Genomic DNA, 15,242 nt, shown 5'->3' with positions numbered 1-15,242 from the left:
GACTGACATGAAGATGATTTTGTCGACAAAGGACTGCCGGTTCATGGAAATGTACTGAACACAAGCAGCAGTGGCCAAGGCAGCGTGTGAGTGTCTGAAACCAAGTGACAAGTCCTCAAGAACCTCCAGGCCAGGAGGACGAGGTGGGAAGTAGAATCAGGAGAGGAGACAGTACTCTTGGAGGTTCCCAAGAGAAAGCAATGCCCTGCCCGGGATGAAGGCTAAGACCGGACTCCTGAGCCCAGCACAGGCAAATCCTAGAGCTAACACCCAGTCACCGGGCGCTGAGAGCAAGAGATTGGTATGGGGAGAATGAGAAGTGACGCTGGGAAAAGGTGGAGGAACAGGGATCAGAGAGTGAAGAACCAGTCTGAGGAAGAACCAGCAGGACAAGAGGGGCCTCTGTTCACTGACTGTGGGCGACCACTGAGTACTTGGAACAATAACATACATGTCCAGAAGACGGAGTCTTGCTAGCTCAAGACGAACCAGAGAGCTGGAACTGGAGACCAGTTGAGAGGGTTGAACAGGTGACAATTAATTGGTATCATGGGTGACTGGTGGCACTAGAGATGGGAGCAGCTGTGAGAGAAACATCCCACGTGGCCAATCTTTGTAACATGGCAATATGAAGAAGGGATTAAAGATGGCGGCGACATGGTGGTGGGTGATCCAGATGGAAAGAGAGAAGTCAGGGAACCAAGCAGGTTTTGGGGGAAAAATAGGCTTACCATTAGAAAGTTGAGTTTGAGTTTCCAACAAGAAATACTATTTTAAAAAATACTATAATAATAAAATTATTAAAAATTTTTCATCATCTTTTACTTCTTAGAACATGAGGAATACTTTCAAAGAAGAGAACAATGGACCAAAGGATTCAATACAGAAAGACATTCTTACAGAACTAAGAGTAGTAGTGTCTAATAACAGATGCTTAATAAATATTTAACAAAGCTATCAGATAGTCAACAATTTTGTTAGAAATTTGGGGACTCCATATTGGACAACAATTTTTTTCTTCCACTTCAACTTGTAACTTTCTTGTAGTCATAATTAAGAGGAAACACCTAAGAAGGTGGTTAAAGGAAGCCTGCTTCTAGAAATGGACAATCCTTACGTGTGGCCACATGGTGGTGATTAAAGAAAAAGGTATCAAAGATTTGGGTTCTTCTACCACCAAACTCAGCCTTAGAGTTTTCCTTGGTAAAAATTCACTTGGGTAGAAGTTGAGTCTCTAAGGAAAGAATGTGTTTAAGTTCAATGGCCTAGTATTTGAGTAAAAGAAACAAATGAGAAATGAGAGAGTCTAACTTGCCTCAATCAGACAGATCCAATGCTCTTATACCCCAAATGCTGACATTTTTGGTTGGAAGGAATTTTCAGTAGAGCTTTTACCAAAATACTGGAGGGCCCAATGGGTCAAGCCCAGATGGCCAGACAACGTCCGTCTGCCTCTCAGCATTGACCTCCCAACTCAGTCTGACATCATGACATCAACTTCATTGATCTCCGGGGCAGGTTCCTCGATTTATCACTTCTGTTCATCAGAACGGCACTGGTGCATAAAGACTTGCTCTTTGTCTTTTTCCCTTGTGGGAATCACATGACACCAACGACCAGTGTCCTGTTAATTGTGCTGATGAGACTCTCACGGCTCAGAGCAGCATGGACAAGAATCACTCCCCAGAACAGGGCATGCCACATGCAACGGTAGAGAATTTGAAATTTAAAAAATGCTGAAATGGACAAGTTCCTCAAATTTCCAACCATATTTTTCACCTGCCTTCTCTGGTCATTGAAGAGCCCAACGGTAACTGCATTTCTTCCTCCCTCCCTCACTGGGTGTGTTTGCTTTAATGGTAGGCGTCAGTGCCGTGGCTTCACAGAACTGGTTTCCAGCCTGAAGGTGCTTGGTTCTGGTGATTTATGTTTGTCTCCATAAATGACATTCACTCTGCTTCAAGTGTATCACCCTTTTCTTGATCGTGTCTGTGAGATTTGCTAATGTTCCAAAGATACCCAGGGAGAGGCTGAATGGTGGAATTCACCACGTGTTGGGGATGCTGGACCGCTGAAAAGACCACCGGGTCTTAAGGGGCAGGAGGGTGGCGCACGCGGCCCCACGGCGCAGGGTCAGCAGCTGATTAGTGCGGGATGGACTGTCGTCCAGGGCTCCACACCTAACGATCATTATCTTCTACATCAAGGCACCAGTTCTAAATCTAGACTTGAAGACCCAGTGAGAATGACCAAGGGCATGCCCAGCTTTAAGTAAAAGCCTAGGATGACTGTCTTCTCTTCATTGGCCATTCAAGGTTGAAACTACCAGCTGGTTTTCAAGCATGTTTCTGTCTGGGAACAAATGGTATCTAGTGACATGCACACACAGGATGTGCTGTAAGCGTGTCTGCCCCTGTCGGCATCCCCTCCCTCTGCAGCAGCAGCACCACCAAGACCACACACAGAGGGTTTCAAGGCAGCCACCTACTGTGCCCTGGTCACAGAGGGGAGCGGGAGAGCAGCGTCCAAGCGAAGCTGCCTGCAGGTGCACTCCCCGCTCAGCCAGGCACTGTCTGTGTGTCTGTGTGGTCCTGGGCACAGATTCACCTGTCGGTGGCTCGAATTCCACTCCTTTATCAAAAATGGCACCGTCTCCTCGACAGGGTATTTGGAAAATCCGATGCGAAAACACACATGGAGTGGGAGGTGGCACCGAAGCTAAGCCGAGCACCACAGAAGGATCGGCTCTTTACCTTCCTTCCCCCAGACTGTATAACGAGGTCTGGACTCTGGGCTAAGTCCAGGGACGGCCAGAACCAAAAATCAGACAGTCGGTGTCTACACCGCCGTTCCCAAGGATCATGAGCCTGCACAGCCGGGAACTGCTATGTTCAGAGAAGCCTACAGAGTGTGACAGTGCCCAACTGGTCATCTTGCGTGTCCACCCACCCCCACTCACCATCTGATAAAATCCGACATGGAAAACCCAAAAGTAAATCATCCTCTGAAAAGAACGGCAATATACTAGTAACTGATCTCAAACCCCCGGTCGATGGTTCGGAAGAGCTGCCAGCAGGAAGGGACAGAACTCTAGATATTTTGCATCCCAAAGCAGAAACATGCAAAGAACAAAGGTGAGAAGATGCCGTACTGTTCCTGCTCTTCCTGCGGTTAACCTGCCAGGGGACAATTTATTTGGACTCTGCCATCCAATAATTGGTCCACATGGCAAAAAACAAAAAGAAACAAAACACCTGTATTTTGTACCCTGACAATGGTCACTAACTGTCCCTCTGTAGAATGAGAATCCATCCCCACTGCTGCCCCAGTGGCAGCATGGCACACTGTGGGCCACGGCCCGGCCAGTGGGGGCGATCAGCCCAACACCTGGCTAAGCTGCAGGTTCGCTGCAGACCACATGGAAGGGGCGGCGCTCCTTGCTCCCCTGGGGCATCACTGGTTCTTCCCTTCATTTGGCAAAGGCTTGTGGGAACCTTCACGTCCCACATGTTGCTCTGTGCTCTAGCCACACAGCAGGAAAGAGAAGAGAATAACGGGTGCCTAGTGGTTCTTCACAGATGAATTAATACATTGACCTCTGCCATCCTGTTTGCAGGTCTCCATCCCCAGAAATTCTGACTGACCTGGACTGGGGCCTCATCTATGTTTTCTAGAAAGCCAGGCTCAGGAGTAGAGTCCTTCAGGAAGATCCTATCTCCTTGTTCCTGTGGGAACACAGTCTCCCTCCAGAGCCTCTTCTACATAACTGGAAATGCTTTGAAAAAAACAAAACAAAACAAAACAAAGAAACCAAAACTTGTAAACGGTTCCACTTCTTTAACACCTGTGCTCCCGCCTACAGCTTCAAGGAGGCCAAAGCCTAGAGGGGTCACTTCAGGTTTTGGAAAACTTAGGTTTTCCTTTTGAAAAGTACTCTGAGGGTGCTGATGTGCGCAGAGACTTGCTTCCTGATCAGCAGTCCTGCTCACTTGCCACGCTGCCAACTTCTCTCAGGAACCTGCACAGTCCATTCCGTGGGCCTTTCACTCCCTTTCCCACATCCCTTGTGAAGGAAGAGGCCGTCTGATCCAAAGAGGTACTGGGCAGATGAAAAAGTAGAAGGAGAATACAGAAAGATAAACTGAAGATGGGGTTATTCATGAAATGACTTGCCCTTACCGAGTTGGGGGGTTCCTAGAGCAGGAGGCCATGTGATGTGCTGCCTCAGAGGCCTGGGCAAGCCTGAGGAGCTGTCCGGCTCTGATCTGGCTGGGACGAGAAGGGGCAGCTCCAAGAGCCCTTAGAGAATCCAAAAGCTGACAGCAGAGGCTCTCAGTAAACAGCAAGCAGACGTGATGCGGTGTATTGCAACTCACCTGCCCGAGGACCACGCTTCCTCCCCCATGTCTGTCTGTCTCTGCAGTTATCACCTGCCCGTTCCCCTGCTGCCCTCTAGCTCTTCCTACTTCTCCATTCCCCTTCCCCTTCCTCTCGATGTTCATTGCGCGAACAAGACATAATGGAGAATTCTACATATTGATCTTATTTATTGAGTATAATTTTAGATAGCAGGTACTCAATTCAAAGTAAGGAGAAATGAAAGTTACTGATTTTGTTCAAAAGCGCTGAGCCTAACACCCCCTCGAAAGTAGCTGGACTCCCTGGGGTGCTCAGGACCCTCCATGCACCCCCCCACACTTCTCTCCTCCCCACAACCATGCCCATCAATGGCTCCTTCTCTACAGCCAACACCAGAGTCCAATGAGAAGGCGAGATGAGCGAAGACTCCAGACTTTAAACTGTATTTGTCATCCCAAGCACTTACGTTTTTCAGTTAAGTTCTTCATGAGTTTTGCCCCACCTCATCCCACTCTGGAGCACAGAGCTAGATAACATAAGACCTGAAAGACTGTACTCCCCAGCAAGTCCTGTTTGCTAGAACACAGAGGTAATCGAAAGGCCCCACAGCACCACATGATTAAACATACAGATGGCCTTGAGCAACGTGGGCCTGAACTGTGCGAGTGGGATTTTATAGGCAAGTGGGTTTTTTCAGTCCAGTACTGTAAATGTATTTTTTCTTCCTTATAATTTTCTTGATACCATTTTCTTTTCTCTAGCCTGCATTATTTTAAGAATATAGTATGTAATATATATAACATACAAAATGTGTTCATCGACATTATCATAAGGCTTCTGGTCAACAGAAGGCAATGAATAGTTAAGTTCTGAGGCAGTTAAAAGTTAAAAAATTTAAAAAAAAAGTTACAAGTCAAAAAACACCTTTTTGACTATGCAGGGTTTAGCGTCCTTAAGCCTCATGGTGTTCATGGGTCAACGGTATATAGCATTTCTGAACCATACATTCAATTTTGTGAATGTCTGGGTCATCTCTATCTCTTCCATGAGCATAGAAGAAAAGTTTAAGGTAATCCCATACAACACTCAAACTCAAATAGTTATGCAAAGATTCACAAGATCAGAATCTCTGCGCATGGTTTTACTTACTAACCTCAGAAAACCATAGCCTTCTCCCTTCCATTCATCTAATTCCCACCCAGATTTCACAAAACAGCCACATTCCCCCTGGTCTGATGATCCAGCTTACACAGAAAGAATCCTTGGAAGCCACCAATACATCTCAAGCCTTCTATAAAACAATGGGTAAGGCCCCGCCTGTGAGGACACTGTGATGTAGATCATTATATTCTTTCATCAATTAGCAAGTTTCAAAGCTGACCCAGTTCAGGAGAAAGGAGGTGCATCAAGGGACCTCAACTACAATCACTTACATTTGTGTATGGAGAGAACTGACGCACATCAAAGAAGACTGACTCATGCATTAGGCCTGCTCTTCCAAGTCCCCCAGGGAGGTACCGTGCGCTGTGCCTTTCAGAGATGCATGTCTTTCCCCAGCACCTGATATGATCCCGGGTCACCCCAGACACGCACGTGCTCTTCTTCATGTCAGTGAAGGCAGCAGGAGGACTGAAGCAGAGAAGACAGAAGTAGAACTGGACGATCACAGAGGCCACCCAGGGAGAGGAGGCTAGGGCCACAGTCCTAGAACATGGACCATGGGAATTGAAGACCCAAAGCAGGGACAGGCCATGGCATGTTCTAGAGACAGAGCAGGAACTGAAACCTGGATGAGCAGGACCTGGAGGATGGGGGGTGTAAGAATGCCAAGGTCAGGGTAGGAGCAGTGGGAACAGAAAGGAAGAAGCCAAGAGGTAAATCAATAATGAGGAAAAACAAAAATCAGTAAGACCTTCAGAAGACTGGCTTTGATGAGTTAAACTAGAGAATGAATCAGACAGAGCACTGCCAGCACCCACTAGGGAGCCCTCACAATAGAAAGCGAGGAACTCTCCACCATCCTAAATTGGGGCATGGGTCTTTGGACCCCACTGCAAGCCAAGTTCAGTCCTGCATGTAACACTGGGTGCCCTTGCTCCATGCATCCAACGGGAGCATAGAAGCTATGTTTCTGGGTTAAGTATATAGTCCACCTCAGGGTCGTAGGTCATGGCCCAAGGCCTCTTGTTAGGATTCTGTACCTAGGCTCCTGGGGCCATAATTTTTCTACGTTTTGCTGTCTACTTATAAATAGAAGCTGATTATAAGAAATGTTCATTTCTCCCCATCTTTCTTGGCTTAGCTACCTCTATAGTAAACTCAAGACCTTGTAAGCCCTATAGTTTGGCTAGACCAAGGAAACACGGGAGATGCACTATAGTGAAAAATACAAGGGGCGGGGGGTCTGTTCTGATTGTAATGGATGGGCGCTCACATAGTCTTGCCAGAAAGACAGAACTGCATCTTCAACTCGAAGTCACTGCAACTGCAGCGACTGGTTGATTCCACGCAGAAATCCTGCCCTGGGTACCCTGAGATTCGACTTCAAGAAACATCAGGGAAAACACATACTTTTCTGACATAGTTATTTTTTTGGAAAAATCAACATTCTAAATTTAGCTCAAGGATATAGCATGAGTGAAAATATGCTGTTTAGTAAAAAACATATGGATTTGTTACAATCAGTAAAACAAAACAATCCCAAAGTTCATTTTGCAATGTGCATGTTTTCACTCAAGATTCCCATAAATTCTAAGAAAGGGGGGCCACCTCTTCCACATCATACCAACTCCAGTTTCCTAGCATTGGGCTCCAAACTACCAGCCGGTTGTTGCTTAATTACCTAGAGCCATCCAGGCAATAGAGCAGGAGGGACATCCGGCTACAGTAATCTCTACCCATCTATGAGCTACATTCAAACGAGAGCTCTTACATTGAACATCTTTTCGAGCTGTCCTGCCTCCTGGGGAGAAGAGAGGAGCAGGGAAATTAGTTCCTTTTACTAATCTTACATAGGATTTTTGATGGGTTGTTGGAACCCGTTTTTCTGGACTCTCCATGGACATTGTTAGTTAGCAGAGCTAACTGCCGCAAATAAAAGTCGCTTCCTACACTGATGTAACATCTCACTCGGAGGAGGCATTTTTCCCAGTTGGTTTATTCCTGACATCATAAAATTCTGCTAATTCACTTTTACTCATTTAGGCTCCATGTGGACAAAGGATGAGCAAAGGTCACTATCAGTATAAGCCGAAGACTGAGGAACTAAGTAAATCGTGCAAAGATGAAGGAGGAGGTGTGGTTTGTGGAAGAGGCCATTTTCTGGTTTCTCTGACCCTCTGCGCCATACCCCAAGCATCCATGTATAGCATGGATGGTTGACGGCCCCTCGTTAGATGGTTCCCCACTCATCGGAGACAGGCCAGTGTGAGTGTGGGACAACAGGGATTTACGCGGCGTGGCTGGAGTCCTCGGCGACAGGTTTTCTCTCGGGGACAGTGTGTTTTCTGAATTCGTGGGCATGAACGGGGGACCTCCCGCCTAGAGTGGTTCTCCTTCGGCCTCAAGCCTGCATAGAAAGTCTGTGAGTTCCCCTTTTCCCTCCTTCTGACCGGATGCCCATCCGGTCCTAATGACAGAGGCCTGTGTGCGATCTTCCACAAGGGACCGGGCTGCGACCCGGCCTTTTCCTCACACACAGCCTCCTTCCTCCGTGACCCCTCCCGCAGGGATGTGTGCTTTCACTTCATGACCCCATTCCAGCCCTCCTGAATCAGTGACCTTTGAAGAAGTGAACAAACGTCTGGAAAAATATCATTTCAGTGTATTAAAGGAAATTAAACGGGATAATGAATCTAACTAAAGCACCGTCCAAAATCTATAGCAGTCAGCTGTGCCCCGAGGAAGGGAGGCCTTCCACTTTGGAAGAATCAATCAGTGCCTATAAAATAGGACTAGAGTTAACTATTTCACAACACAACTGAGTTCAGTTAACGGCCGAAACACTGTCTTCCCTTCCTTTCCCTCCAGGAAGTTGAGTGTTAAAAGAAGGGGAGGTTCTCGGTCCCCCCTCCCCCCGTCCTGACCAGCCTAATGCTCAGGCATTCCCTCAGCATATGGAATAAAATGCTGACCCAATTAATCTTGAATTCCAGCCAGCATCTGTGACTCCAAGGTGTCTCAACAGCGGGAAAGCCACTAGAAAAACCAGTAGTAACACACAGTCCCCTTCCAGAGTCATCGGATTGCTTGGCCAGCTCTTTTGCTCTCTGCCCAGAAGGATGGGACACCAGGGCGTCTTGGCGAGACCAGTGCACTCACCAGCCCTCACGGTCAAGTCGGCTGCCCCGTGCCCGGCATCATCACCTCACCGAGGCCAAACCAGAAACCTCACAATTTAGGAACAGAGCTCATCCAGTGGAGAGTCTCCTGTCAGCTCTGGGGATCCCAGTTTAGTTCAGAAACTAAACGCGGAGGATACGCCAAATCCATTTTCCATCTAATTAAAACAGAGGGCAGACCTCCTCCCAGCCGCAAGTTCGCTCATGTACTGACATATCTTCAGCGGAACACCCCTTCTCCTAGGCAGTCCGTGCACACATATGTACACACATGTACACGCAGACACCATCTACGTACATACCACACACGCAAACACCGTCAATGCTCCGAAATTCATTTTCTTTATTCAAAACATCCTCAAAACAATAAAAGATGACCTTTGGGAGATGGCATGTACCCAAATCTAATCATTTCTGGGTTTTTCTTCTTTTGATCCGAGTGTTTATACTTTTGAGCGGCCTGATCCTGTCATCCTGCTTCAGGAGTGGCCTGACATTGCCCTGCTTTTTTTTTTTTTTTTTAATTGGCAAACAGTAATACTGCAGCTCCCCCAACCAAAACTGGAAAACAGAAGGGAAGACGGATCTCCCAGAACGCATGATCTTAATACCACAATGATGACCGTGTTGGTTCATTTTCCAGAACGCTCGATCTTAATACCACAATGATGACCGTGTTGGTTCATTTTCTTCCAGTACAATTTGGGAGAACACTTTCTTTCACTTAACATGAGTTCATAAGTGTTTTTCTACGATCCTAAATAATCTTTATAATTATCACTTTAATGGCCACACTGAGTGGATGTACGCCATTATTTACTTAACCGTTTACCTATTGTTGGGCTTTTAGTAGCTGCCGCTTTTCACTCCTTTAAGCTGGAAAGAACATTTTTATATAAGCTGTTAATTTAAAGCAGCATGCAGAGAGGACTCTCCATCACTAATCTAAAAATACAGGGTTTATATACTTACAACTCACATTTGATTATGCACTTTAATTGGAGGGTAATTAAGACATTTGCATTCCGAACAGCTCCTCGACACCAGCTCTCCCTGAGCCAGACGGGCTCCACCGTGACTCGCCAGAGTCACCTCAAGATGGCACAGTCCGATGAATTCCAAAACACAATTCTCATATGAAAAATAAACTTTATGAACTCCTGCTGATTCAGAGCCAAGAGATTAACTCTAAGAACCAGAGTCCATGGTCCTCGGAGGTGACAGGCCGTCACTGAAAATGCCACTGTGGCTTCCTGAGGGGTCCAGCACTCCCGACAGACCTCACCACATCTGTGCCCAAGGCCAGGTGTGTTCCTGGGACCAACCTGGAGGGGCTGTGCACAACCTGGACCCAGAAACCTCGAGAGAAACAGGCCAAGGAAATTGCTCAGATGATTCCCAAACATCGGATGCTTTGAGAAATTCAATGCAGGGCACGGGGTTGGTGCAGGCAGGGGTCCTCCTCCAGCTGCTTGACTCCCAACAAATTACAAAAAAAAAAAAAAAAAAAAAAAAGACCTGCAGCTTGAGGGTGGTAAGAGCGTCTCCTCGTGAGGCTATTCTGAGGGTCAAGGAGGAAATCCAAGTGCAGCGCCAAGGATGCTGGCATTTGGGGAGGAAAAGAAGTACATACGACTGCACGCCGACATCACGCTGTGGTGTACGCACACTCATTTGCTGAATGAATGTGTAAAGGGATGAGGGATGACTAGCCCCTCCCCACCCCAATAAACAGTAAATGAACACGCTGGACAGGTATAGCCCCATAACATGACAGTAGTTCTTAATGTCCAGGAAAAAGCCACTCTGAAGCTTTAGAAAATGACACCCAAGCCATCAAAGGAGCACCGATCTCCATCTGAAGTCCAAGTAAACCAACTACAAGGACCATGTGACAACCTTCTTATCCGTGGGATGAGGACAATTCCATTTCTACTACTTGCAAAACAAATACATCAGCAAACCACCCTGAGAAAAAAAATCCTCTAAGTATCACCATCATTTTTACTAATAAGAAAATGATTTTTATAAACTTAGCAACTCCATGTAAAATAGAGAAGAGCTTAGAATTGCTTTATTATTATTATTTTGCCACTGGCAATTAATTTTTTTGATTTGTTTTATTAGTTTGATGGTTGGGTCCAAGATTCAGAATATCTTTCCAAACCAGCAGACTGATGTAAGAAAATTATTTCAGTGCAGTTCCTGGCAAATCGCAATGATGAATAGCATGGTAGGACAAACTTATTCAGACACACATTTTTCAGGAATGGCAGGGAAAAGGCTGAAAAATTACTAGTAAATTGCTTTTTGTAAAAATGCTCTCCCTTTCAAATTTTCCCTGGTAGGAAGGTCTTCTGCAGAATGATGGCACAATATAGTCTGGCACAGCTGGACAACAAAGGCAGTTCAAGAATGACTTTGAGAGAGGAGGGTTAGGATTTAATTCTCTCATTATACCCCCACGGCCCCCAGACCCACCCCACACCAGGTCGTTTTGTGTGCAACATTTTAACCTGTTGGGATAAATGTCTGTAAAAGATACGTACTAACCGTTCTTACTGGCGTGCTGGATCCCACCCACTCTCCAGAGTCTCGCCCTCCCAGCACGGAGCCAGGAGATGCTATGGCTCTGGTCTGTTCGTTTCCTTCTCCAGTCTCTCCAAAGCTGCCCAGTATTTCTGCTTCCAACTTACAAAGGCCTGCAGCTATCCTCAGCACCCAGTAAAGCTCTAAAAGTCAAAGAAGACTTATTCTCTGTCTTCCCCAGACAACCTACAAGAGCGACCACTCGGGTAATTCTTCTGTCCGAGGCCACACAGAGGCAACAGTGGCATGAGGACGTGGCTTCCTCCGGGCTCAGCACAGAGCTGGGGTGGCTCCGGAGGAGCCCTTCAAAGCAGCCACCTTCCAGACCAGCCATGCATGTCCCCAGGTGCCCGGACAGTGCCATCTGTTCCCAGACGTTTGCTCTGCTCTCCCAGGCCTTCCCTTTCAGGGACACACTCCAGCCACCCAAGATGAAAGGTCTAGTTTGGTAGTTCTTCCCCGGGGATGGCTGTGCCCCCTCACCCCCCACGGCCATCTGGCAATGTCTAGAGACTTTTCTAGCTGGCACACTGGGAGGGCGCTCCTTAGGTCTAATGGGTAGAAACTGGGATGCTGCTAAACATTTCTACATGCACAGGAGGGTAAGCGGTCAACCGGCCTAAAATGCCAGAAGTGGCCAGGCTCTCTGACCAAAACCAAACTCCACAGAGCTGATTTCTGTGGCCCTCCAGCAGAGTTGCCAGTTCATTGTCAGGGCATAAGTGATGAAATAATTCCATCTTCTCTAAGTCTTTTGTTCAAGAGCTCAGGTGGGGACCTGTAAAGTGCCAGCGCCATGCTGGCCCGTGATGAGAAACCAGGCTCATGGGGTCCCCAGACTGCACAGAGAAGAAGTTCTAGAATGCACTCTCACATGGGGGCTTGGGGCTTCTCCCCACTTTTTTCCTTCATCGGACCACCACGCCCAATGGCCTGCAGTTCTAACGCAGTAAGAACTAAGGCCATGGGGACGTGTCCTGCCTGTCTGTTAGACAACGGACACTGAGACGGCAGGAACTCCGAGATCAGGGACAGCAGGTGCAGCTCCTGCCTGTACGTCCTACTTGCTGTAGGACGTTAATAAGTAACATCACCTCTCTGAACCCCACTTCGCTCCTTCAGATGGGCGGTATGGCCCTGAAGGTGGTAGGCACAGCCCTCACATAGCAGTGAAGCTCCCGATGGCCTACACGCTCACTGCCTTCTGGAGCGGCCGCCACCAGCCACCCAGTTCCTTGTGGCATTTCTGGAGAAGCGCTCCTGGGGGTTTCTGTGCTGGCCCACAGCTCCTCCCCGGACAACCCGAAGGGACTGGGCAGTGCAGCCTGGGCCTGTTCTTTTCCACTAGCTTATGTCTGTGACCTTGCCTCTGGACATGGTGCTCCAACACCAGGTTCCTGCACACCCCAGTCCGTCCCATCGGACTACTTTCTTCTCAAACGCTAACTCACAAGCAACGTAACTCTATTTTCTTCCTTTAAGTTCAGCCCGCAAGAAAATTCTTCCACGTGCAATGAGCAGCTGTGAATCTGCCTGATAAAGTAAAGGCATTTACCCCACTGGTATTCCCCAGAGGGATCATCGGCCACCTGCACCTTTTTAGATGCATTTAATAATTCAGCCCAAGATGAATTTGCATGATTAACATAAAGCCTTGTGATTTTATTTTCTTTCAGGATTTAAATACTCAAACCACCACCATTGTTTTCACAGAGGTTGTGATCAAAACACAAAACTTGATCTAGAATGAGTAATTTCTTTTTTCTTTTTTTAAGTATTTTCAAATACCACTCTCCACAGAACACAAAGAAAAGAGTTATAGATGCAGGGAAACCCATGTTCTTTCTAGGGCTAGCGTTAACCCAGTAGAAGTAAGCCGCATCACAAGATTAACCCCTTCAGGTCGTCCCATGGAGCAGGAGGCCCCACTGTCCCATGACATCCATAACGGCTAAGACAAATACATTTATGTCAGTCCTTCATGAAGGGCTCTCCACATTTATCTGATCAGGACCTAGAGTCTCCAATAAGAAAACAGCAATTCTCTTGGATTCCAATAATAGATTAATCACGTCACCCAAAAACTAGTAAGAACCCAAACCGAGTAAGATGCATTTGGAAAACCATCTGCCTCTGAAGTGAGGAAGTGTATGTGAAATGATAATCTGCAAAGCGGAAGAGGCAGCGTCGCTGGGCTTCTTGATGAAGATACTGGAACAGGTTTGTCTAACGGGGAAACATGCATCACTATCAAAAGAAACGAATGTATCCCACATGGAAAAGCAAGTAGGCCTTAATATCAGAGAAGCATTTCAAGCTATGCCTGCCAGCAATTCTCCGCCTGTCTGATTTTCCTTAACATAAAGGCCAACCTCACCTGTTTAAAAATAATTAGGAAGCAGGCAGTAATAGTGTTTGCTCAGTCTGTGCTGCCCGTGTATTCATGTGTGTGTTTCTATTGCACTGACGCCTGTGTTGGTGTTTCTGAACGCAGGAATCATGGTCAGTAAGGAAAGCGGCAAATGCGTACTCACGACATCGGAGAGTGACGTGGAGCCTGCCGCCTGCCTGGCCCTGGAGATGAAGTACGCGCTGGACCCCAACCGGCAGATCAAGAAACGGAATAAAGCCCTCCAGGTGCGGTTTAAGGACATCTGCGAGGCACAGAACGAGCAGAGGGACCCGCAGCTCTCGGCGGGGCAGCCGGGCGAGAAGCGCGAGGCTAAGCCCGTGTCCTACAGGGCCGCCTACCGCAAATACATGACTGTGCCCGCCCGGAGGTCCATCCCCAATGTCACCAAGAGCACAGGCGTGCAGACCTCGCCGGACCTAAAGAAGTGTTACCAGACCTTCCCGCTGGACCGCAAAAAAGGGAACCTCAAAAGCATTCCTGCTGCAGATGCTTTTAAGAATCAAAACAATGGGTTTCCGTCGGACACGAAGGAGAAGCGCGAGGAAGGCCTGGGGGAGGAGGCCCGGCCGTGGGGTGCCGGCCGGGTACACAAGACGGCAGCCTTGGTTTTCCACTCCGACGAACACGTGAACGCCCTGGACCAGCCTGCCGGGGTCAACTGTGCAGAGCCGTGCAGAAACCCTGATGTGCACAGCTGCCGAGATGAGCCACTCCAGAACTCCGCCCGGCCTCCCTCCCAGGAGCCCAATTACCAGCTGCACGGGAGAGCAAAGCACGACAGGGCAACACCAGACCCCGAGGCAGCTGCTCTGTCGGCCCACGGGACCGTGTTTAAAACCGAGGTGGCCACCGTTTACGCACCTGCCCCCAGCGCGAAGGCCCCCGAGGCTGCCTTGTCAAACTCTGCCGCCACGAGCGAACAGCCCCTCTGCCCGGCAGCTGACCAGGAGCGGAGGAGAGCCCCGCGTCTCAACGGGCTCCAGGGCCCCCAGGGCCCCGCGGCGGCCTGCTCACCCCCGATGCAGTGCCTGTCCCCCGAATGTAGCAAGCAGCCCCCCCAGACTCGAGCCCCGCCGGGGGAGGAGAACCAGCCTTGCCCCTCGGCCGCCGCGGTGGGCGAGGAATGCCGACAGATCGTGCCCCGCACGGAAGTTGTCGATCTGAAAGCACAGCTGCAAGTGATGGAGGACCTGATCAGCTCCAGCCAGGAAACCATCAAAGTGCTCCTGGGGGTCATTCAGGAGCTGGAGAAAGGAGAGGCCCATCGGGAAGGGTATGTATGCCCATGTTTCTCATGAAGCTCTGTGGGCTCACCACCCCCAGGGTCCCTCTGTAGCCTGTAATGCCCCAGATCCCTCTCGAGACTGGTGCCAGCATTTCTGGGAGCAGGTGACAGTCTGAGGGCAGGCCAAGTTCAAAGGGGTCCCGGGTTGCTTGATGAGGGCTGGGCGTCACTGCATGCTCACCATAAAGACTCACGTGATGCTTAGTATTCATCTGTCTGGCCTGAAATTCAAACCCTATACCTCTGCTTTGAATGC

General features: G+C 48.4%; 2 protein-coding genes across 6 annotated transcripts in view; one reads left to right on the top strand and one right to left on the bottom strand.

Moving 5' to 3' along the window:
• Positions 1-15,242, bottom strand: part of DOCK1 (dedicator of cytokinesis 1) — a 490,751-nt gene that overhangs the window by 242,265 nt on the left and 233,244 nt on the right. The gene's annotated exons all lie outside the window — the stretch shown is intronic.
• Positions 1-15,242, top strand: part of INSYN2A (inhibitory synaptic factor 2A) — a 55,720-nt gene that overhangs the window by 4,680 nt on the left and 35,798 nt on the right. For both annotated transcript variants that reach the window (XM_059395959.1, XM_059395958.1), the window contains exon 2: positions 13,783-14,974. In XM_059395959.1, the coding sequence (XP_059251942.1) occupies positions 13,788-14,974 (1,187 nt within the window). In that variant the 5' untranslated portion in view covers positions 13,783-13,787. The remainder of the gene's footprint in view (positions 1-13,782; positions 14,975-15,242) is intronic.

The sequence above is a fragment of the Mustela nigripes genome, chromosome 4 (assembly GCF_022355385.1).
Source record: "Mustela nigripes isolate SB6536 chromosome 4, MUSNIG.SB6536, whole genome shotgun sequence".
In the NCBI taxonomy this organism is placed as follows: domain Eukaryota; kingdom Metazoa; phylum Chordata; class Mammalia; order Carnivora; family Mustelidae; genus Mustela; species Mustela nigripes.
Note: the sequence above shows the minus strand (reverse complement) of the source record. Positions and strands in the feature narration are given on the sequence as shown.